Raw genomic sequence first — 22,370 nt, forward strand, 5'->3', positions numbered from 1 at the left:
GAGATACAGGCTCATACAGCATCCAACGCCATTGCGGCCCAGTATCGGCGAACGGCTCGATCACCCACCTCGACTCCCCGAGCTCACCCCTAGAGAACAACGCCGGAATGGATTCATCACACAGATTTTAGATCGGCTGGTCGGCATAGGGTACGAGGGCGTGAGCACAACCTAACACGCGTTGAAAGCTGCAATGCCTCTAGTTGAAATTGGTAGTGTTGAAAAGGCGGTGACCGATGTCGGTTGTTCCTCGACCTGTGAATTTGTTTTTGAAGAGACGGAGTGCGACTAGACTCAGCGCCCTATCTTTCGCCAGGGCTTGCCCCACCGTTTGTCTCGGAGGCCAGGGAGGGCTGAGATGCGTCACTAGTCAAGAATATACCTAATTACGCGACAGACGGCCCTTCCCAGTTCCCACCTGCGTTTGCACCAGGGCGATATTCGGCTTCCCGGGCGTGCAGGTGACTCATTCGTCTTATGCGGCTGGATGGATGTGCAGCTCACCAATTGAGCATTCATGTCGTGTGCAGACTGTCAATCTCTCCTTTCCCCAGCGTTCTGAATCCGGACCGCCGGGACCGGCGAGAACCTTGGGGGCCCTGAGTATAGGTTTCCGGATAGGAGCAAGTCTTCCCACGGAAGTAAGCTAAACAGAGCCTGTCTCACCGTAGCGCAATACCCAAGAGTGCACGCCTGTGTTGATCCCTCTTCCGAGACGTTCGCGGGCTGGTGCCGTTCCGGCTCCGGGCCCACACCTGTCCCGGACCCGACTCGGAGGTGGAGCCCGAGGTGCCCGACTCCCGAGCGCGCACATCAGGGGGGGGAGGGACATCAGGATATAAGGAGCCATGGGCAAGGCATAACCCCAAGTAGTTCTCTTTCCGCAAGCTTTCTCAATAATATAATAAACGCCTATCTGCATTCCGCCATAGGGCCAGTTCCTTACACGTGTGTTTGAGAGGGAGTTACACTAAGCGCTTATCGCGTCTCTGCGTGGCACGCGTTATATTGTTCGGGCCAAGTTAGCGGCAGTTAGCCACTGCAGATCTCGGATCTAACTATCCTCGTTGCTTGAACGACACAGCGTTTATCCAATCATTGAGTCGGGGTTTCTTGAGCTCCGTGAGAGCAGTTTGAGTCTTGACTATCTCCACTTGCCGATCTACGCTAGTGACCAGCGATAAGGTCAATTGGCTTAGTCGGCAAAGAGGGCGGCCAACTTGGAGGACTTGAACAAGCCAGATCCTGCATGATGACCAGAGCCCGCATTGGTTTGCACACTCGTGACTCCTTGTGTTACACCGCCGCCCAAATTCTCCCCACGATGCTTGATGCCCTATCTTCCATCCTAAGACATTGTCGACCCTATGTCCTTGCTAGTATACATGTACGTTTGCCACCACACTGAGAGCCTATGATCTACCGTTGGTTCCGTTTAAGTGGTCAGGCACAGGACAGGATGCATTGTGGCACCGAAATGTCTCAACATCCTTAACTGCGTATGGTTGATCCCCTGATATCAACGTACTCCACAAGAGAGTAAGACACATAGGTATTTCTTTTGCCGCGCACATGCAGTGAAAGGTACCGCGGAATTGGTAAGGTGCACTAACACTGTTGCGGTACCTTTCCCCGTATATACATCGCAAAAGAATACCCTAGCTACCTTACTTGCTTATGTGTCTCACCCGGCTGTAGAGTATCGTACGTTGTATCAAGCAATTTCACTAAGTCCGTCTCTGTCAAGCGCTCAGGCCTAGGACCAAGCTTTCGCAAAGGCCTTGGCCATAAGCACTAACTACCTAGTGTTGAATCGTGGCCGATGGCCTCGAGGAGACGTGGCCGAGTTGGCCCTCCTCTGAGACAGGCTCCGGCGGCGGAATCCGGGCCGGCTAAGTGGGACGAACATAGTCGTGCCCGTCGGCCCCGTTTCGATATGTACTGGGACAATGGGGCGGGTCGAAGTGAAGCGAGCCGCAGCGGCTCAACCATCAACGAATCCTGTGGAGGATATGTACACAATACAACGGGACGCCTAAGGCGCGCGAGTAACTGCGTGTCACCCGTTTACACGAAGCGCCCTTGTTGTTGGGACGGACAGTCCCGATCAGCTCCCGTCGCGGACCCGATCTGGGACTCGTGGAGCCCACCAAGCAGGTATGTATGTTGGAAGGAGGGGACATCGGGATATAAGGAGCCCCGGCCTAGGCATAGCCACAAGTAGTTCTCTTTCTGCAAACTTTCTCAAGCCACCTGCGCTCCTGATAGACGTATGTCTGTCTGCTGACCGATATTCACGTTGACTTCACGCTGCGAAAATGCTTTCTTCCAACGTTGCACTGCCATTGGGCTTCTTCGAAACCCGCGAACTTGCAGTTATAGGCAGCGTGTGTCTTCTCCTTACTTTCATGTGGAAATACTACCGAGATGGAACAAAGGTAAATCGGGCAGTTTGTGGTACGACCATGTCAAATAACTAGCTCGCCAATTGCTCATCAGTTTCAACCCGAGTTAGCAGATTCCGAAGAACCGTTTGCCGCACTTGGCGCTTTTGACTGTACGATTCCCAATAGAATGCCTGATAATTTGGAGCGCGGATACTGACACTCTCAAGGATGAAGAAATCCACGACACACCAATTCAGTCTATGTCGGCGGCATTGAGTACCTACGGCTCAGTTGTCGGTTTCAAGCGGGAGGGGAATGTAGGCCACAACAAATAACGGACTTACTTGACCACACACTGAGACCCTCTTTGCAGATCGAGTATCTCGTCGCCAAGGAACATGCTCAAAGAGTTTTTACGGACGACTCGTCGTTTAGTTTTGAAGGCGGAATGGCAGGAGTAGGAATATTCCGTCCGCATCATATCGGTTCATAGGCTAACGTCGCTGTTCCTAGATACTGGGCATTAGGGGGATTCGCCTCCTTCACAACGGCTCCTTTTTCCGAGACATAGACAGCATCATAAGAGCTTTCTCAACTCGGCAGATGAACAAGATTGTACCAGAAAGTAAGGATCTAATGTCAGCGCTGTAATATCTAGATTGGCATCATGCTGACCTCCACCATAACTTGAAGTTTGGCCGCTCTTTGAAAAGGCTGCCCAAAAAGCAGTCGATACTGCGGCTGGGGATCCCGTCAATATCCAACCCCATTTGCAACACGCCATGGCGGAGGCAACCGTCAAAATCTTTCTTATCGAGGTAAAAGCATTTTAACATACCCAATCGTGAGCATTATTATATATACTAACTCTGCAAATGGAGTAGAAATACAACAGACCAGACTTCAAAGAACGAATGATCAAGGTCGCTGCGTCCATTGCCGATCTTACAGGCCTTAACCCAGACCGGTCATTCCTGGCACGCACGTTTCCACTACTCTGGCACGCATATAAAGTGTACGGTATTATCGACATTGGTCTTCACGGTGTAGTGAGGAAATCTTGTACTAACAACTCGTTGCAGAACCTACATTGTTTTCGTCAGACTTCCTTCGGATCTGGGGTTTAGTTTGGCGCGGGAGTTGTGGGCGGACATATCACGGGACATTCAAGATTGTGATCCAAAGGCATGTTACCCGACACTCCTTAGTCCTTACCCGAGCAGAACTAACGATTGGCAAACGTAACAGGACAGTACCATCTTCTCGTATCTGTCACGTCGATCCACGAAAGGTGGCAAGCTCTCCTTTTCGGACAAAGTCTGGAACTTGGTCTTGGTATTGGCAGTCATGTTTGGGAGCATGCATCAAACGTACGTTTATCTTTCTCAGCACATATCACTTGTCCAGGATGGCTCACAGGTCTTTAGAATCGTCAGCATGATTTGGGTCACCTTCTTTCTGGCGCAGTACCCAGATTGCCAGGAGGCTATCCGCAAAGAGTGCTCATCCATCGCCGGAGGAGGAGGTGCCTTCAAACAAGAAGGTTTACAGAGCGCTGTTCTTACAGACTCTTTCATTCGCGAAGCTATGCGGCTGAAAGGGGACAGTGTGAATGCGGTGAGACAGTGTGTCAAAACTGTCGAACTGGATGGGATTACGGTCCCCAAGGGTAGGTCTTCTGACTCTTCTATGATGAAGAAGAGTCCTTCCAATTTACTAACACAGCCTCTGTGTAGGATCGCTCGTTTTTCCATTTACCTATCAGTGTTATCGAGACCCAGATCTCCTGGCAAACCCCACTGACTTCATGCCGAGACGGTGGGTTGGCACCGGAAAATCAGCAGCAAGCACAGGCCTAGAATATCCCGCCTTCGGGTACGGACGATGGGCCTGCCCCGGGCGATTTCTTGCCCTCAACGGTAAGCGCCCTATAAAACACCCCCTTACTCTTTGTTGCAAGGCGTCGAACGCTAGAATATCATGTTCTAATGGAAGCAGAGATGAAATGCTGGATCCTCGCTCTAGTGGCCTTTTCACGCTTTGAGTTAGATGGGGGTAAATATGAAGTGATGGACTTTTTCAACATTACCGCTTTTGCTCCACACGGGCGGCTACTTGTTCATCGGGTTGGGGAGGAGTCTTCAGAAGCTGCGACCAAGGATTCTACATAGGCTGCGCCGTAGTGCGAGTGTGATATAAACAGTGAATACATGACCCTAGTCTCTCCCCAGTCGGCGCTCCGTATACTCAACCAAGTAGATCTTGCCAGCGTCTTCGGTGTAATTAGAAGAGGACGGTCAGGATATCGAAGCCGAGTCGCTGTTCTGTCCGAAACGCCAGGGTTTGGGGTTCTCGCCGAGTATTGTCGTTGGCAATTCTGTTTGACCTTGATAATGAGCGCGTCACCGAAACTGAGCACGACTGAGAACGTCGCCGGCGTCATAGATCCAGCGGGCGTTGACCATCGGGCAAAGGACTTTGAGCATCCCTAAACGGTGCAACGATACCGAGGGCTAGAGGACTGAGGTAGAGCATCCATCTTCTGATGATGGCAGAGGCGGTAGGCCAAGGGAGGCCGGTGGCCGAGGAGTGGAAGGCGGCTGAGGCGAAGGCTCGGCGAGAGGTAGAGGATCGACAAGCAGTGACGGCAGTCGCCAAAGCGATGGAGGATCCCAGTCAAATGGTGACCAAGGAGCGGAAGGTAGATGATCGATGAGAGGCAAGGGGGGTTCTATGAGGAGGTGGAGTTTGTACCGGATCAGGTATCTTCGCTGGGGGAGAAGATACCGCCCAACTTGGTAACGGAGACGAGGACGATGGAACAGTACTTAGATGTTGAGGGAAGTAAAGCGTGTTGCTCCAGGGCTGAGCTTGTGGGACGAAATATAATGGTCTAAGACGTTATCGCAAATAGAGAGATTACAGAATGGAGGATGCGTGTAACTGACGATGTGCGCCTTGGAAGTGGGATTTGAGATCGCTGTGGAAGTAACGCTAAGCGCCCAGTCTAAATACATGCAGTGCAAGGCCTGGTACGGCGCGACAGATGTCTATATACCGCGGGCCATCTATACACGCTCATTACCGACCGCTACAAATTCTTAAAAATAAACCCCGCAAGCGCCATCGTAAACGCCTTATCAATGGGCACAAAGTGCGCCCCGGGGTGCAAATACACCACTTCCTCCTCACACTGCCGCACCAACTCCATACTCCGATCCTCCGCGACCACCGTGTCCACTGTCCCGATACAGTGCATCACCGGGGTCTTCACCTTCGGTGCGTACAGCTGCTGTAGGTCCCGCGGCGCCGCCCGAAACCCGCCGCACACTACCGCAAACTTCAACGGCTTATCCTGGCCCCCGCCGTGTGCCGTCTGGACCGCCTTGACCCAACCCTCATGAGCGGGCAACTTGGACCCCCCGAACGGGTTATGCGGCCGCTCCAATGCGGCGGCCAGCAGCGCAGCCATGCACCCGCCCTGGCTGAACCCAATGACGCCCTCGATGCCCCCGCTGTCATTCCCTTCCTCGCACGCAGCATCCAAACGTGCGCGCTCCAGGACCTCCGCAACGACTGCCATGCCCTTGTCGATGCCATCATACTCCCCGGTCGCATCGTTGCGGCGCCACCATGCCCAGGCGTCGACGGCGTCTATGGATGCGGTCTCGCCGGCCTGAACCGGTAACGGAGCCGTGGGGTAGATGAAGATGGGCTCCTGGTTGCGGGCCGCGAAGAGCGGGGCGAGTTTCTTTCGGAGGGCGCCCGTCTTAGCGGCGAAGTTTGGGCCGGATTGGGTGTAACCTAGGGGAGTAAGTATTTGGAATGAGGGTAGAGATAGGGGAGGAAGAACTACCGTGGAGCATGAGGATCCGGACCCTCCTCTTGGGTGGTTTTGGCGCCGGGGTGTTGGTGCCGGACGTTGTGGGGGAGGTGGTGTCGCTTGGTGCGAGTGTGGGAGAACCAGTGGTTGGTGGCTCTGGGTCGACGGCCGGTTTAAGTACTGGTCCAGTGGGTGTCATAACGCCCTTCACGGACGAACCTTCCCACTCGATGGGCTGAAGAGATGTGGAAGGGGCCATGGTGCTGATTAATGAGCCTCGGTTAAGGGCGTGAATTCTTGGGTATGTCCGTTGTCTGAGTGAGTGCTGTGGACATGGAGTGAGTCGAAGAAATGTCTGGCTCCGGGAGAAATGTCGTGAGATGGATTGAATGGTGAACATGGAGGAGGGGGTTGAGTTTGGGGGAGAGAGGGGGGGGTTATAAATAGTCAAAGGTGAGAAATTGAGAACGAGCCGCACAATCAGTCGTTGTCAAAGTGCAGGCCGCTTGGGAGTCCGAGTGTGGGGCAAGAAAAGACCAAGTTCCAATGAGATATGCAAGGAGTGTCAGTGCGAGTGTCAGTGTGCAAAAAGCCTGCGATAAAGCTGCGTATTTCGTAAATCATGACGGCATAACGTAATGTAACTTAGATATACAAAGACGAGCAAATACTCTTAGTCCTGTTGCTAGGGCTGCGGCAGCTTATCTCGCGGTAGTTCTCATCAAGGAACGGCATCAGGCACCATCGCGATTAAGAAACTGGCATTATGCCCACCAAGTCACGAACAAGGAATGTAACCTCTACTGATTCCCAACATATCGACGAGTATCAAGACGAACTCTCAATGCGGGCGCCCAGCAACGGGTAAAAAATTGATCTCTGCCAGGAGCGAAAACATCCACATCAATGGAGAAAATGATGGTGGATGCCGATAAACACGCTGAGAACAGCATGTTAACTGGCAATGTGGACTGCGTCCAATGCGTCTGCAAGGACGTCTTCATAGGCTGAACCAACCAACTTGCCCGCACCTCTCGGACGGCAAGTTTCACAGACGTGCATGGATGCGCGTCCGCATCAACTCCCGGGCATTACGAAATGCCTTATCTGCCACATTTCACTGCATACCGGGAACCGAGATCAACAGCTCAATTGACGTTGGCTGCTCTATGATACAGGTCCGTTCCTCGGACAGTTTCCCGCGCACAAGTGGATATCGCTCAAGTAAAATTGTGCTTGCGTTGATTTCGTAGTCGTATCCTCCGCCATATGCTGTTCACCAACTCGTCGTTTCTCGTTCTAGTGTCCAGCCCTGCGGTTCGGGTTGCGGGGGTCGTTCCTGAACTCCTCACCTGTAATCTTGTGGTTAGCTTTCGGTGGCTCTGGTGAGGAATGTGTGGCCGAGTGGGACGGCCTACCATTCATCATCGCATTCTGGGCAGCGTTGACGCCATAGGCAATGACGGCAGCTAGCTCTGAGCATTAGTATCCAGTCTTCGAAAGGCAAGGGGGTATTCTATGGAAAGTAGAGCGACGGGTTACGGCATACCGGCAGCCAGAAACGGAGCCATCGGACGCACTGCAGTTGACGGTCAGTCAGTATTTATCGCGCTTCATAAACAATCGGGCGCGGTTCAATTGACGTACACACTGGCGCCGGGAACTTCTTGAGCGGGACGACACCGAACCAAGACATCGTGGCGGTCTTTTCTGGTGGTGACGGTGGTAATGGGGTTGGTTTGGGGATGCGGTTGTCAAGTCACAAAGCGAGCGTTTTTCGCGGTTCGGCCTTCCGAAGCTTGCGGACCGCAGCTTTGCCGAGCATGCTGCTTCCTTGCGTTTCAGGCACCAATTCTTCTCGAAGCTCGGACCCACAGATGATGCCGGAGAGGAAAGAATGTTTCTCCGAAGACGGCAGAAAGTGGACCCCGCACAAGGTGGGGTTCGCCAATGCGGCCAGACCTGAGTGACATCATCCCCCGCATTTTGACAGCGGGCAGAGCTCACTGCCCGCACTCGCGACTCTGGACCCTGGCAGCTCGGCCAGCTGACCACCAAACGGGCAGCAAGCGAGCCAGGCTGGGGTAGGAACCATGGGAAACCACCAAGCTCTCCTTGCTTTCCCTGCATCCGTAACTGTCCATAAAAGTGCGGGGTGAAGGCGGCTTCGCGTCCTTCCTCCAATTATCCTGCACCGCTCCCCTCCTCTTTACTCTCTAAGCTTCCTATCTTCACTACCAACTTGGTTTCGGAGACCCAATCTAGCTTCCCGTTTTGCCGCGCCTTCCTTCTGTGCTCCCCGAACTGCCGCCACCACAAGCTGCCTAGAAACCAGACGAGCCATCGTCCCAACTATCTCCGACGTCTTCTGCCGTGCTTCCTTGTCTTCTATCTCGTGTCTTCATTTTTCGCCTTTTACGCTTTCCCCGGAAACAACATCCAACACCCATCGACGGACATATCACGCTAGCTTCCCAACAAGGGCTGGCTCTCTCATCCACCAACCGGTCTTTGTTTCATATTTTCAATTCGGAAACTGGTTGCGCGTTGGTGCTTAATCTCGCATTGTGCACCGACCTCTCCCAGCTCACGGTCCCCTTCATTTTGCCTCCTTCTAGGGGTCAATCTCAGGGCCTCACCACTTTAACACATCCTCAACAACAAACCGCCCCGGGGCCCATAAACCCCGCAACCATGCTCTCGCAACGGGTTGCTCGCGCTGCCAGCGCCGCTCGGCAATCGCCAGCGACACGGGCTTTTTCGACAACTCTTGCGGCCCGGAGCGACCGGCCGCCAACGTTGGGCGATATCCAACCAGACCAACACGACGCCTTCAACAGCCGGCAGAAGACATTCCGATCGCAGCTTGTGGAGGCACAGAAACAACGGGAAGCCAGTGGGTTTAGTTCATCCTCCTCCCGTTCCAGCTCCCCTTCCTCTTCCTCTCTTTCCTCGGCCCAGGGCCTTGGGTCGCTGAGCACAGCCCCTCCTGGTACAGATAACGTAGCCCGCGCTGCCGACGAACAACCCTCGCGCAAGGCGGGCCCCCTGACCAACCTCATCTATGGCACGAAGGAAGGCCGCGAAATGGATGCCCAGATTGAGGCTAGTTTCAGTCAGGTCCTGGCCCGCGGCAAGTACGTGCACTCAATCGAGTTCCACGATGTCAAACCCGAGTGTGTGGAGGAATACATTGCTCTCGTGGGCAAATGGTACCCCCAAGTCGCCACCGCCGCCGAGAATAAGGTGCACCTGGTTGGGAGCTGGCGGACCGAAGTCGGCGATTGTGACACATTCGGTGAGTTGTCCCGCTCCTAATGAGCCAGTGAACGGCGACTTGGAAAAATGACGCAGCTGACGCCCCCTGCTTCCCAGTCCATATCTGGGAATACCAACGGTACCAGGGTTTCCACGCCTCGCTGAACACGATCTCGCGCAACCCGCAGTACCCCGATTTTGAGAAGAAGCTCCGCAGCCTCGTCCATGGCAAGCGCACCTCGCTCATGCAGGAATTCAGCTTCTGGCCCACGACCCCACCACGCCAGCTAGGCGGTCTTTTTGAGCTGCGGTCGTATACTTTGCACCCGGGTAACCTGCTCGAGTGGGAGACCCACTGGCGGCGCGGCCTTAAGGCGCGGCGGGAGGTGATGGAAGGGGTGGGAGCGTGGTTTGTGCAGATCGGCGACCTCAACACGGTGCACCATCTATGGCAGTTTGCCGATCTGGAGGAACGCAAGATTCGCCGTGAGAAGAGCTGGAGCATAGAAGGCTGGGCTGAGACGGTGCACAAGACAGTTCCTCTGATTCAAGAGATGAAGAGCCGTATCTTGGTGCCTATGCCATGGTCACCAGTGGCTTAATGGCTGAACCATGTGGTCGTTGTTCGGCGTTGCGCCTTCTGATCTCGGCACTGGCTGTGTATATAGGGCGGTTGATCTCTTTTGTCCCTTACCTGTTTTTCTATCACCTATTGCCTCCCGCCTTTTAGGATGAGGGCTCCTGGAGGGTATCTGTACCAGGCAAGCATAGTCGCCGGCGTTGTTTATAAGCCAAGAAATCATGAGATCATTCATGACCCAAATTGCGATGCACGAATTCAGTTTCAGCCCATCCAACCGCTGTACATGTACACACAATGTTATAATCGCGCCCCATCCACCGAAGGCATACCTAGTCATAAAAGCACGCTCAATTTCAACGATATCCAAGACAACAGGTAAAAACGCGGACACTGCCGCCAGGGTACGCCATGCGATCCAACTCCAGTTTATGCAAACAACGCGGGCTAGAGATGCCATTCTTGGACTCTCCCGATCTGCCATGTCCCGCACCATCCATTCTAGAAGCGTATATGCCCTTGCTCCGCGGTTTTGTAACCGCCTCGCCTCTTCCTCTTCCTTCTGCATCATAAGTGACGTCCGCCGTGGGAGCGTTACGTACCACGTTCCATATAACCCCTGCCCCGACCAGAACGTCCTCTTTATACTCAACTGCAAGCTCAGTCTCATAAACAACACCACCACCACCACCATTCACACCCACAAATTCCTAATTCTTCCCCCCCTGTCCCCCCTCTTCTTCCCTTTCTCCATGACTCTCCCCACCAAGAAGAAGATCATCATCCACCTCCTCACCCAGCACGGCGCTCAAATTCCGCCTTGCCAACGCTAGCGTATGGCTCAACGCGGTCAGTTTCGAAGATAGCGATAGTAAACTGGGATCGGCGCTCTCGACGCGCAGTTTCTCACGGACGAATACTTCGGTGGATTTGGGCTTGTTTTTGTTCTTGTCGCGTGTGCCGGAGAGGGGAATGGGGGCTGCGGCGGGGTTGGATGCGGATGTCTCTGTAACGGTGCTGGCGGAGGCGGGGACGTCCGGAGAACGGCGGTGCTCGTGGTGGTGGTCATCGTCTACGCAACAGTATCCGAATACTTTTTCTGTCTCGTCGTGTTCGAGGCGACGGGCGGTGCCGATCGCCAGCGCGAGTTTTGTGCCGAAGTTCAGGGGTGCATCGGCTGGCTCGAGGGTACGCAGCCAGAGGACGAGGGAGGAGTCCTCGATGCCGAGGTGGAAGCTTAGGGAGGGGTGGGAGGAGTTGGCGTCGGGCGGTTGGAGGGGAGGGAGGAAATGTGAGGGTGCGGCTGAGCGGGTTGTCCAGGTATCGTCGGAAAGTTTGTCGGAGGGGCCGCGGAGGAGGGCGGAGGCTTCGGCGAGGGATTGGGCGAGGAGACGGAATTGGTCGGAGAGAAACTGAGCGGGGGAGACGTCGGATGGTAAGGGGGTGTGGGGGGTTTTGGAAGGGTATAAGTAGGAGAGGGTGAAGTTGAAGAGCTCGATGGAGTGGGTGAGGAGGGAGTGGAGGGTGGTGAGCGGGGCGAGATGGATGGGATGGTCGGGATTAATGGTGAGGGTTTGGTGAGGGAATGTACGGAGGCGGATATGGATTGTCTGGTGGATCAGGACTGAGGGTTAGCTTGTCCACTGGAAGCTGAAAAAGAAGAACAAAGTCGAGATTGGGGGTGACGAACCCCTTTGACTATTCGTGTCCCGATCCGAGTCACATGCCCCTTGACAATCTCATTCCTTGGTGTGCTAAGCACCAAGGTGCTCCCCGGGTCGATCGGCGCAAGCAGCGCATAGCAGTCTTCGAGACCATGGTTGAGATTCGTGAAGGTTTCGTGGAGTTCGTCGATGAGCCAGTCGAGTTCGCGTTTCTGAGGGGGGACATAGGGGTCAACAACCACCCACGATGCATCAATAACTTCGGTCATGTCGACCAAAAGCTACGTTGTCACGGGAACTGCTGGAGACTTGGACAACCTGGAAGAACATACCTCGGTCGCCGCGACCGCGACTTTAAGCTGGTCTGGCGCGACGGGAGGCCAGATTTCAACGGACATGGTGAAGGTAGTCTATTGCTGTATTTGTTCTTTAGAGTAGGCACCCATATTTCAAAAGTGGTGATGCTTGCGTGAGGCTGCTGCTTCAAGCGGGCAGCTCTGAGGATGCCTGGAGAAACCAGCTAGGAGCTGCACGCGGGATGACGACGCAGTGGGGGAGCTTCCAGGTCAGCAGTCAACAGGCCTAAACTGGCAGGCGGTGAGAGACTCGGGTGGACATCCCCGGATCTTGGCGCATACCACCCGCACCCCACCAAAAAGTTGGAACCCTGGATCGAGTCGAAGCGTTCTGCATGTGCGAGACCCTGATGCGACCAACGCCAAAGCGCTCCACGTGCCTTCTCGACAACGTCAAGTTTTACCACGATTATCAATTCCTTGGATACTTCGGCCCTATTTTGCTTTTTACCACAAGGATTGTAAGGCGTCCGCCGTTAAGACGCTGTGGACATCCAAACAACCCCAGCATTAATCGCCGCGACCGCCTTCTCAACGAGCGCAGCCGGCATGGCCCCAACAACGCCAGCCGACAATGGCGCCTCCCAGAACACCGCGCTCGTAAACAAGCCAGATACCAAACTCCCACCAATACCCAATGGTATGTCCCCCCGTACCCCAAACCAACTCCGAGGTCCTAACTAACCTTCACCTTTCTCCCCTTCAGGATCCCGCATCGTCAAACGTCCTCTCCCAGGCCCCTCTCCCTCCGCCTACCCACGCGCACGTCCACACACCCAACCCCAACCCCAATCCCACCGACAACCCCCAAACAAACCCACAACAACAACAACAACAACAACAAAACCACCCACCACCGCAACCCTTCCCGCCTTACTCGCCACCGCCGACAGCGACGGCTACATCCCCCCACCACGCGCCGCCCACACCGCTGTTCTGAAAGTCTCCTCCAGCGCCAGTTTCATGAGTCTTGTCCGGCGAGCACGGAAAATACTAGATCGCCGGGCGACTGCTATGACGATGGGGTCGGGGCGAACCGGAGGGGCGAAGGGGTTACCGTCGCTTGCGGCGCGGGTTGCTGCGTTGGGGGGGAGTAATGCTGCGAATGGGAGTGGGAATGGGGGTGGGCATTCGGGGTTTGTCACGGATGGGTTGGACGACGTGTTATTTGTGGCGACGGGAAGGGCGATTGAGAAGGCGGTGGAGTTGGCATGTTTTTTTCAGAGGGAACGGGAGCTGATTGTGCTGATGAGGACACGGTCGGTGAAAGCTGTGGATGATGTGGTGGCGGCGGATGAGGAGGCGGATGTGGAGGATGGGGTGAGGGTAAGGAATCTCAGCTCTTTGGAAGTGGGCATACGTTGGGCATCTTGAGTTGGTTTTGGTGTTGGGTTTTGGCCGCCATGTTGGGTTTCCTTGCATCCTCGGTTCTTTTGCATGGAAGCAGGGCTATACAGGGGCAGTGGGATCATTCGGGCTTTTGCATTAATACCGGCGTTGAGGTTGTGAACGATATACACGTGTAGTCTACTATGTAGTGTCAGTGGGGTCTCAAAGCTTGACATGAGACAGGAACCATGTGTTTTAATTTTCAGCAAGGGGGTTCCTGATGTTTCTGAAGTGGAGTTGTTTGACCTTCAGACAACTACGGAGTAACTTGAGCATGTAATATCAAATGCAAGAAACTAAGTGATGTACGGCGGAACATTACCAAGTTGACTTGTTGATGATTTCAGCGCACGAAGCTAAACGATCATTCTCACTCGCTTCCCCATTAGGTTAGTACCGGGCCAAAGGAGGGTTTCTGGAGCAGTAACGTTGGTTTGTACGAAGTATGCCGTATGACACCACGCTGCCGTATCTCTACGTAGCAAACCCAACTAGTTTCCACGTTTTTCTTCGACGCCCGTTCGCTGGACGTCGGTCCACAAAGTCGGACGACATCTGAGCCCTGTGCACGTTCATTTTGTCCACAACGGCCGAAACAAATATGAAAACCTTGAACCGGAAATTGCATTTCGGTTTCACAAACACCAAGAGCCCACGGCAAGCCAACGCCCAGACCATGTCGTGGGGTCTTAGACGCCCGTCTAACTGAAACAACCGTTTGGCCGATTAGGGGGCCGACCAGCGACAACCTCCCATCAATGCGTTAACCCCAGGTTCATCCCGTCGGCTGAAATCGGACGGTCATCTGAAGTCTTCGCAGGAAGGCATCCTATCCAGTTCGGACGGTTCCTGGGAAACGTCAAGAGGCGGGTTCTAAAAAAAAAGGTATCCTTTCGCCCATCGTGACTCAGGTTGCCAGTCTCCTTGGCAACGTTGATTGCTGCGCAATTTGAAAGCTCAAGCCGCGTATATTCCCACAGCATCATTACCCGTTTGCTCAGAGCCGCAAGAAAAGGAGAAACGAAGGGAGAAGGCCGTAGCACGCGCACGTTTCGGCACTGAGGGGCATCACAAACCCAACGAGATCCGATGCCACGACGTTGGGGGCAAGTCACGGCATGGGTTGTCACCCTTCCCAACAGGTTTGAGAACACCCGCCGCTTCACCCGCACCCGTTCCTGTGGTCATCGGGCCCGGCGTTCTCGTTAGGCACTCGGCACACACGCACGGCACTCTTGCAACGTGGTGTGCCCGGGTCACCAACACATGGCACCACCCAGGCAAGGCAACCTCTTTCCCTCGCAATATCGCCAGCCATTTGCTGTTACACTACTCTCAGCTTCATTCTCATCCTTGAAGGAACCCCACAAAAAGAAGGCTGTCGCAAAAACGCACAAACCCGACGAGGCAGATAGAGAGCGATGGAGCCGGCGATTTCGATTTCCCCTGTTCCGCGAAATGCATTTGTACCCCAGATTCGCCTGACGAGGCGGGCGAGCGGGCCATCTCCCCCCTTGGCTGGCAAGCGAGTTTTGTGTTGCGCTCACTTCCATTTGCTTCGGCACGGTTCCCCCCTGATTGGGGTTCTGGCATTCTGGGGATGTTGGCGTTGGCGTCGGTTGGCGCGAGCTTGAATGGCACGTCATCCCAGGCACACCAATCAAGGGCCGCCGGGGCAAATTGGCCAAATCTCGCACCTCACTGCCGTTGCTGGGTTGCGTTGCCTTTTGGACCCAAGGATCTTGCGGATCATTTTGCCCAGATCGCAATCGTCCTGAAAATTCTGAAAAAATCTCAACAGCCAAGCTGAGGACCAAAGAAGGGAAGATGGAAACTCCGACATCGTCGACCCCGAAGCCATGCCAGGGTACGTGATCTTTTTTTGTCTTTTGGCTGTGGCGGCGGCGCAGAGGAAGCGGCTCAGACGAGCGAAGCATACTTTATTTGGCCAAGCGTCCTTGGCCCCCGAGGTCGCACTCCAAGGGCGGGACCTTTGTCATGCAATTTCCCGTTGAAACCCGCGAGCGACCCCGAAACCGTTTGCGGTTCGGAGTTGGCGAGAATGACATTCCAGCATCATCGGATTCAAGACAAGGAGACCAAGAAAAGGGAGAGCGCGAAAAAGGGAGGCGCTTCGCCAACTCCGCTGATCCCTGGGGGGGCCGAGAGAAATGAGGAAAAAAACTCGATCGCAGCAAAAGAGAACGTGATTCCCTCGGCCCGGGCTGAGAATTGCTGTGTTTGGCTGCTTTGGGCGCTTGCCCAAATGACTGGGCTCGAGGGAGGTCAGCAATCCCTGCCAAAAACGATGCAGGTACCGGTCAGTCCCTCGTGGCGCCAAGCCTTTCTGGGGAAAGCGTCAGGTACGTCCCGCTGACAACTGCGGCCTGTGCAAGGCGCTTTTTCTTTGTTGTTGTCGACCGCCATTGGCGCCCCCAGTTCGCAATTTGCGGCCCAAGCTTCGGCCCCCCCAGGGTCCCCAGCACCCCAGGCACACCCGCTACCATCGTGGGCGCCTCTCATTCCTTCCCGCGCCTCCTCTTCATAACTGTGCCGCCCACTCATCGACGCTCGTTTAAGTCCTCCTTCCGCTCAGTTCTGCTCCCACACCGGCTTCGTTGGCAAAGTCTACTCTTTTCGGAGCACCTTAACCACTCATTCCGACCTTGGATACTCGACGTATCCAGTCTGTCATTCTTTTGAATCGATTCTTTCGCTGCAAAGCACCACGCGCCCTATTCAAAACGCCACGCTTTCGCGCCCAGTACCTACGTTTCCGTTAACTCGTTGAAACAAACTGGAAGACCGATTCTCTCACAACTCACGAACAACCTCCACTTCCCACCCGGACTTCAGAGCTCAAGCTCGGCTTTCCTGATTCTTCACCACATCTTCTACAAACAACCAGAACAAGCACAATGCATTTCCCGACGATCGCCGCTGCGCTCCTCCTGCCCTTCGTGGCTGCGACGGACCTTACCACTATCACCTCCACCAGCACCAGGACGCTCACCAAGACTGTCACCATCCAGCGCGCTGCCGCGACACACACCGCGCACAACAGCACCGCGATCCTCACCACCCCCTCGGCCACTCTCGCGCCTTCCAGCTCCAGCACCACCCCTCCAGCTTCGTCATCCACCGGCGGCGCGTCAGGACTAGGCGCTGCCCAAGCCGCGATGCTTGGTGTCGCTGGTCTCTTTGCCGCTGTGGCTCTTTAAGCCGGGCACGGGCCTATCAAAGTGGTTGATGGGAAGGAGTTTTTGGATATTAATGGCAAACTATGGGGGGAGTGTTGCGAAGGAACGTATGAACCTTGGACAACAACCGACTCAATCTGAACGTACCTGCTCGCCTTTGACGCAGCCTGATCCGTCTTCAGGCCTGGCCTCATGACACGCAGGATACATCCCTTCCGCAAGGGGATGGGCTTCTTCATTTTTCTTCTTCGTTCTCCCAGCAGAGCCACCGGTCCCCAACGCGAATTCAAGCCGCCCGAAGTCATTCCCCCCCGCCGGCCGCTTGCGGCATACCGTCAACCTTGATACCCCTTTCTCCATTCTTCAATCTTCTTCCCGCCCGCCTCTTCATTCATAACTGGCGCGGGCCTTTTTCGGCATACTACCTTCAAGGGGAGGATACTCGGGCGACAACACGGTGGTTCTTGCCTGGCTGGACTTTTTTACTTTATTCTTCCCGGGGATGGCTTGATCTGGGACAGAATTTGACTTGGCATTGATCAGCAAAGTAGGGAGGGTAAGCAGGGGCGGCGGGGTCAAAATCTGGTTTCAGTTCACGGCGTGGTTTTTCATGAGGAGCTTTTTACGAGGGAATGATGGATGCGGCGTAAGAGAAATATGCCCCTTTTTCTACTGGCCTTTCTTTTTGGCTTTTATTTTGAATCTTCACCTTTCGACCCATTTAACACTTATATAACTTCAACATTGGCCAATACCCCTTTGGGATCTTTACCGTGACGGCGAAGCCCAATTTCACACATTTGTCGAATCAATCTCTTGTGACCTTAACCTTCGTAACACACCCTATTAACCCTTGCCTTGGAGCCTGTCGTGTATGTGACGAGTCCGCGTCCACATCTGAGCCGTCAATAAGCGCCGGCCCAACCGACGACCACCTTCAGCTCATTCATTCACCCATTCAATCCAGCCCACAACCAGGAAATTCACGCACAGCTTTACGACCGGGCCGCCCACATTGCCACCCACATTTTTTTTCCTGTGATGTACCCGATTTTGTCGCCGCCCCGCATCACAAGAACCGAACCCGTCGGTCGCGTGTGTGACTGGCATCGGCTCTTCGGGACAGGGCACAAATTTCCGGCCGGTGTGGTGGGGACAAGAACGCCGATCATTATCTCACTTGGGTGTCTGGTGACAGCCGGACGTGAACGTCTTCTGGTCTTACGAACAACGTTGGAAAGCAGTCTTTTTGGAGAACTCCCTTCGCTTCGCTGTGTTCATTGGAATGGTTCATTTGCAGTAGAAGGACAAGATGATGAACTCAAAGAAATAACTGCAGTGAGTACGACCAGAAACGCCGCGAAAACGAACAACTCAAAGCCGACGCGCTCTCACAAACAACCCGATCGCCGAGGATATTAGCCACTGCCGATCAAGGCTTGACTTGACTTTTTGTTTAAAGTTGCCGAGTTGCCGCCCTTGCCGCCAACCCTGGAGAACAAAACAGAAAATCCGAGGGAGACGAAGCGACTCGGCTTTGACTCGGCTTGTCAAATCTGTCAAAAGAGACATGTAACTACATCCGAGACGGAAGCGGAAAGAAGAACATGTGATACTTCGTACTGGTAATTCGATCTTGCAGCCGATTTGCGTTGATGAGCACGATCCCCGGAGCGGATCAGTCAATCACTGATCGATCAACACCACTTTTTGTGGACGCTTAACTTAACACACGTGGCGCATCAAACCAGATCGGGAAGAAACCATTTCAATTTTATTCATGACAGAGAAGCGAATAGTTAGCCTGACACCGAAACCGTGTACTTTCGTCCTGGTGACCCGTTCAAACCCCCAAGCCCATCCATACCAACGAAACATCCTTTGATCTGGTCAAACCCCTCCCAGAAAACGTCAACAGAATGAAAATAAGCACAGCTCATCAGAAGGCAAGCAGATTTCTTCATCAAATCAACACGGCATGGTCTCGTTACGGCATGACTGAGCGAATGATGTTGGTCTCAAACCACCACCTTCTTACCGGTATCCGACCGAAACGCCGCCAGCGTGCTCGCAAACGTCGCCCGGTTCTGGTCCCACGTCGCAACATCCATCCCTTCACTGGTAATCATGCTGACGGTACCAATAGTGTTGAGATTGTACATCTCAACCGACAACACCTCGCCCTCTGCGCCGCCACCTCCAACCCCGCTGCCGTAGGCGCCGTCCGCTTGGCTTTCCCCGGTCCAAAAGATGCGCGCCTGGCAATTCTCGCCGGACTTGACCGTGCTACAGCTTGTATTGTAATTGTTGAAGAAGCTGTACAGCCCGGCACCAAAAACCACGACGTTCTGCGAGTTGATGATACGCAAGCCCCAGGCCATGGCACAGGGCGGATTGCCGGCCAAGACTGGAGAGCCGGGGCGTTCAGTCTGGCACTCATTGGTAAAAACGGGGTCGTGGATTTTGAGGTTGGGTTGGGCGAAGGGGTAAGGTGCCGGCGGGTTGGGCTGGTAGTACGGTGTTTCGGTTTGAATCTGGCCCATCCAGATGTCGGATGCATTGAGAAGCTGGTACTGGTACAGCGTGTAGTGCTCGACCGAACTTCCGACAATCCAGACGCGGTTGCCTTCGACCAGCAGTCCGCGGGCAACAAAGACGCTGATCCGCGTCGAGTTCCAGTCATCGATATCGTGGTCAGCCACCCAAATCCAATTGTTCTCCATGTACAGGTTCCGCGCGGAGGGGGTGATGTGCATGCCCATGTATCCGGCGACGCACGAGGGGTTGACGTAATTCGGTTGGTCCGGCGTGGTAGGACACTCGGCAACTTGAAGCTGTGATCCGGTGAAACCGCCGACACGAACATGGACGTCCCACAAACCCGACGGGGTATCCCCAGGGGTGCATGTGGTCTCCGCGGCCGGTGTGTTGAGGTTGTATTGAATCATGATAGCTCCCGCAGTCGGGCCCTGAGTAGAGACAATGAGGTCGCTCATCTCGACAGAGCCAACATCCCCGGGGTTCCCAACTTGTAAGACGGGCCGAGGATCGTTAGGGTCAGAGAACTTCTCGCCAGCACCCAGAATGACGCTTGCCAAGCCTTCACCGATGACACGGGTGTTCGGTGGGACAAAGATGGTGTCTGTGACCCGGTAGTACCCGGCGTCCAAAAACACAATCGAAGACGAATCTGCCGCCGCCTGGAGGAGTGCGTTGAGAGCGGAAGTGTCGTCAGTGGACCCATCGCCTGCTGCATGATGATCTCGAGCAGAAAGGAAGCTTGAAGCTGGATACTCCTCGTAATTGGGCTTCGATCGCTCATAATAACGATCTCCAAGTTTCAAGGTCGACGGCTGGGAAAAGGCAAACTCCCGACCCTCCAACAGAAAAGGGCCTTTCGGAGCATATGTATTGCCCTGTCAAAGAATATTAGCTAACAGTTTAACGGCATGTGTCTCAGAAATAACATACTCTGGCATAGCCCTGGTCGTACACCGTTCCAGCTGGCTCGCCCAAGAGAAGCGGTTCCCCATTTGCCCCGGCCAGGACGGTCGGTACATTCTTGTATTCGACGTTCTGGAGTACCATAGATCCCAGGCCAGTCGTGTTCCCGGGGTTCCGGCCCGAAATCATCGCAGTGCCGACGTCTTCAAACGAGCTGTCGAGAAGGATCACAGAACCAACGTCAGAGGAGGACATGTTGATCCCAACACGGGAGCCGACGATCTTGATAGACTTGTACGTCCACCCCCAGTTCCATATTTGATCGATGGCAGTGTCGGATCCGTAAAAGGTGAGGTTACGCATCGTATACTGTTGGTTCCCGAAGCGGGCGCCGTACTTGCCCCCGTAGAATACCAGGTCTGTCATGGTGCCACCGCTCCCTTCCTCCATGAAGATGCCAATGTGGGTGTCGTCCTCGAGGGAAGACAGTTTGAAGACACAGTTTTGGACCAAGGTAGCTTGAGAAGATGGCCAGTGAAGTCCGGTGATGGTTCCGCGGACCGAGGTAGTGTCAAACACGAGGTTGCGAATTTGCCGGAAGAAGACATTTGTGGCTTGGAAGTTGAGTTCTGGCACAGACACAGTTAGCGGCGGATACTGTTCGAGCAATGGAGCGATCACGTACTTCCGCTATCCATGTAGGGATCGGCGTCCAGCATGGCGATGGCCTGCGTGGGAAAGTCCGAGGACGCCTTGATCGCGGGTAGACTGGTTGGATCACCGATGAACTGAGTGTAGTAGTAGCCTACAATAGGCGTCGAGATGATATAGGTTCCGGCGGGGAAATAGACAATGGCTGGAGTAGTAGTTGAGGCCGCGCAACTCGGGCCCCCGCAACGATTGCCGCTGCTGATCGCCGCGTTGATCGCAGCGGTGTCGTCGGTAACTTGAATTATCGTCAGCAAGATAGGTGTGTCTCCTGAGATCGGAATAACCGTACCTCCATCTCCCTTGGCTCCATAATCCTTTACGTTTCTAAAGATCTTGTAGTCACGCGATGGGTTAAACGGCGCGATTCCCTGGCGGTGGATGTCTTCCATCCAGTATGCTGCCCAGGCTACCGACGCCGCGGCCAGCAATAAGGCGAAAATCGACCTCATGTTGTCGATGAGGGCACGATGTTGTTTGTTCTAGTGGTGGAGATCGTGCTGATAAACGCGACGATTCGAACAAATCGCAACAGATCGCAAATAGTTGTCGGGATTGAGGTGAAAAGTGTTGCGCGAAGCGGAGATGTAGTGTTGAAGGTTTTGGTTGTTTTCCAAGACTGGTTATTCAACACAGAAAGGATATGATAAGAGGGACGATCAGAGGATGGTGCCTAAAGTAGTCTCAAAGAATTGAATAACCCCGACGTGGTCCTGTAAATTGGATGGTGGATTTGAAAACATGAGAGCGGGGGAAAACGTAAAGATATTTCTCTGAGGAAGGAAGGGCAGCTGGCAGGAGACCCGTGGACCCAAGGCGAGGAAGGAACGCACCTTCCTTGTGACAACTGACAAGCGAGGGGAGTTTTGCTGTGGTAGTTTACACTAGGCTGCAGCGTAACTAAATTTGTTCTTCTTGTTCATGAAGAAAAGCTTAGGTGAAATCTCTGCCATTTCAAGCCGGCAAGTGGTAAACAGGAGAGAAGTGCCTGCGTCATACAGAAAGACTCCAAGGGGAAGGTCATGCATTGCAATCTATCCGTACTACGTTTACCGGCTACCGGGCGTTTCGAGAAGTTCCAACCACGTGAGACAATATCTAGAGCCCATATTGTATATGTATGCTAAGATCCCTACTTGGTCTACCATAGGCTCAGTTAGGGTTGACATCCATCCGGTGTTTTTAGTATTATTAATTACAATTTATTTGAGTCTGCGTTCATCGGAACGGACCAACAGGGTACGCACAGCAAGACGCATTTCTGCTTCTAGGAACAATTGGCTAGCGTGTTGGTCGAAGAAATGCGTGCCTCAGTAGGTGTGTACCTGGCGGACTCCGTCGCTAACGTGTGTAGTGGTGGGGACCGGGTGAGTGTTTTTGAGTAGCACCAGAGAAACGTCGTGTTAATGGTCGTCTCAGGAAGAATGCATTGTACTTTGGTCACTTGGTGCTTAACTGCATAATTATCTCAGTACTGTAATTACCTGCTGGAACGCGCCGAGATGACCGTAGATACGAGACAGTTGACCGGCTTTTGATTCGACAAAAGGTATGTCGAATT

General features: G+C 54.0%; 8 protein-coding genes across 8 annotated transcripts; 4 read left to right on the forward strand and 4 right to left on the reverse strand.

Moving 5' to 3' along the window:
* Positions 1-2,584: 2,584 nt before the first annotated feature.
* C8A04DRAFT_15217 (cytochrome P450) lies at positions 2,585-4,431 on the forward strand (the record flags this gene model as incomplete). Its single annotated transcript, XM_062778397.1, has 6 exons — positions 2,585-2,704; positions 2,901-3,012; positions 3,081-3,205; positions 3,272-3,433; positions 3,807-4,056; positions 4,124-4,431. Coding segments are annotated over 6 exons (1,077 nt in total), but the record flags the coding sequence as incomplete, so codon positions are not given.
* Positions 4,432-5,478: 1,047 nt separating this feature from the next.
* Positions 5,479-6,409, reverse strand: C8A04DRAFT_15205 (dihydrofolate reductase; the record flags this gene model as incomplete). Its single annotated transcript, XM_062778392.1, has 2 exons — positions 5,479-6,191; positions 6,241-6,409. 2 exons carry the CDS (start codon positions 6,407-6,409, stop codon positions 5,479-5,481), a joined length of 882 nt encoding a protein of 293 aa, XP_062633512.1.
* Positions 6,410-7,509: 1,100 nt separating this feature from the next.
* C8A04DRAFT_32349 (ATP synthase j chain-domain-containing protein) lies at positions 7,510-7,906 on the reverse strand (the record flags this gene model as incomplete). Its single annotated transcript, XM_062782068.1, has 4 exons — positions 7,510-7,562; positions 7,629-7,679; positions 7,760-7,789; positions 7,858-7,906. The coding sequence occupies 4 exons, from the start codon at positions 7,904-7,906 to the stop codon at positions 7,510-7,512; spliced, it is 183 nt and encodes a 60-aa protein (XP_062633513.1).
* Positions 7,907-8,904: 998 nt separating this feature from the next.
* C8A04DRAFT_32350 (uncharacterized protein) lies at positions 8,905-10,070 on the forward strand (the record flags this gene model as incomplete). Its single annotated transcript, XM_062782069.1, has 2 exons — positions 8,905-9,508; positions 9,586-10,070. The coding sequence occupies 2 exons, from the start codon at positions 8,905-8,907 to the stop codon at positions 10,068-10,070; spliced, it is 1,089 nt and encodes a 362-aa protein (XP_062633514.1).
* A 124-nt stretch (positions 10,071-10,194) lies between these two features.
* C8A04DRAFT_40156 (RAVE subunit 2/Rogdi) lies at positions 10,195-12,110 on the reverse strand (the record flags this gene model as incomplete). The annotated part of the gene is made up of 4 exons (XM_062784847.1): positions 10,195-10,220; positions 10,815-11,658; positions 11,739-11,924; positions 12,045-12,110. 4 exons carry the CDS (start codon positions 12,108-12,110, stop codon positions 10,195-10,197), a joined length of 1,122 nt encoding a protein of 373 aa, XP_062633515.1.
* Positions 12,111-12,617: 507 nt separating this feature from the next.
* C8A04DRAFT_15200 (Rpp20 subunit of nuclear RNase MRP and P-domain-containing protein) lies at positions 12,618-13,442 on the forward strand (the record flags this gene model as incomplete). The annotated part of the gene is made up of 2 exons (XM_062778390.1): positions 12,618-12,708; positions 12,775-13,442. 2 exons carry the CDS (start codon positions 12,618-12,620, stop codon positions 13,440-13,442), a joined length of 759 nt encoding a protein of 252 aa, XP_062633516.1.
* A 2,933-nt stretch (positions 13,443-16,375) lies between these two features.
* Positions 16,376-16,678, forward strand: C8A04DRAFT_32353 (uncharacterized protein; the record flags this gene model as incomplete). Its single annotated transcript, XM_062782070.1, has 1 exon — positions 16,376-16,678. The coding sequence occupies one exon, from the start codon at positions 16,376-16,378 to the stop codon at positions 16,676-16,678; it is 303 nt and encodes a 100-aa protein (XP_062633517.1).
* A 1,997-nt stretch (positions 16,679-18,675) lies between these two features.
* Positions 18,676-21,261, reverse strand: C8A04DRAFT_32354 (pectate lyase superfamily protein-domain-containing protein; the record flags this gene model as incomplete). The annotated part of the gene is made up of 4 exons (XM_062782071.1): positions 18,676-20,073; positions 20,129-20,730; positions 20,787-21,047; positions 21,102-21,261. 4 exons carry the CDS (start codon positions 21,259-21,261, stop codon positions 18,676-18,678), a joined length of 2,421 nt encoding a protein of 806 aa, XP_062633518.1.
* Between the last annotated feature and the right edge of the window lie 1,109 nt (positions 21,262-22,370).

Source organism: Dichotomopilus funicola (genome assembly GCF_033296635.1).
Source record: "Dichotomopilus funicola strain CBS 141.50 unplaced genomic scaffold C8A04scaffold_86, whole genome shotgun sequence".
NCBI classification, from domain to species: domain Eukaryota; kingdom Fungi; phylum Ascomycota; class Sordariomycetes; order Sordariales; family Chaetomiaceae; genus Dichotomopilus; species Dichotomopilus funicola.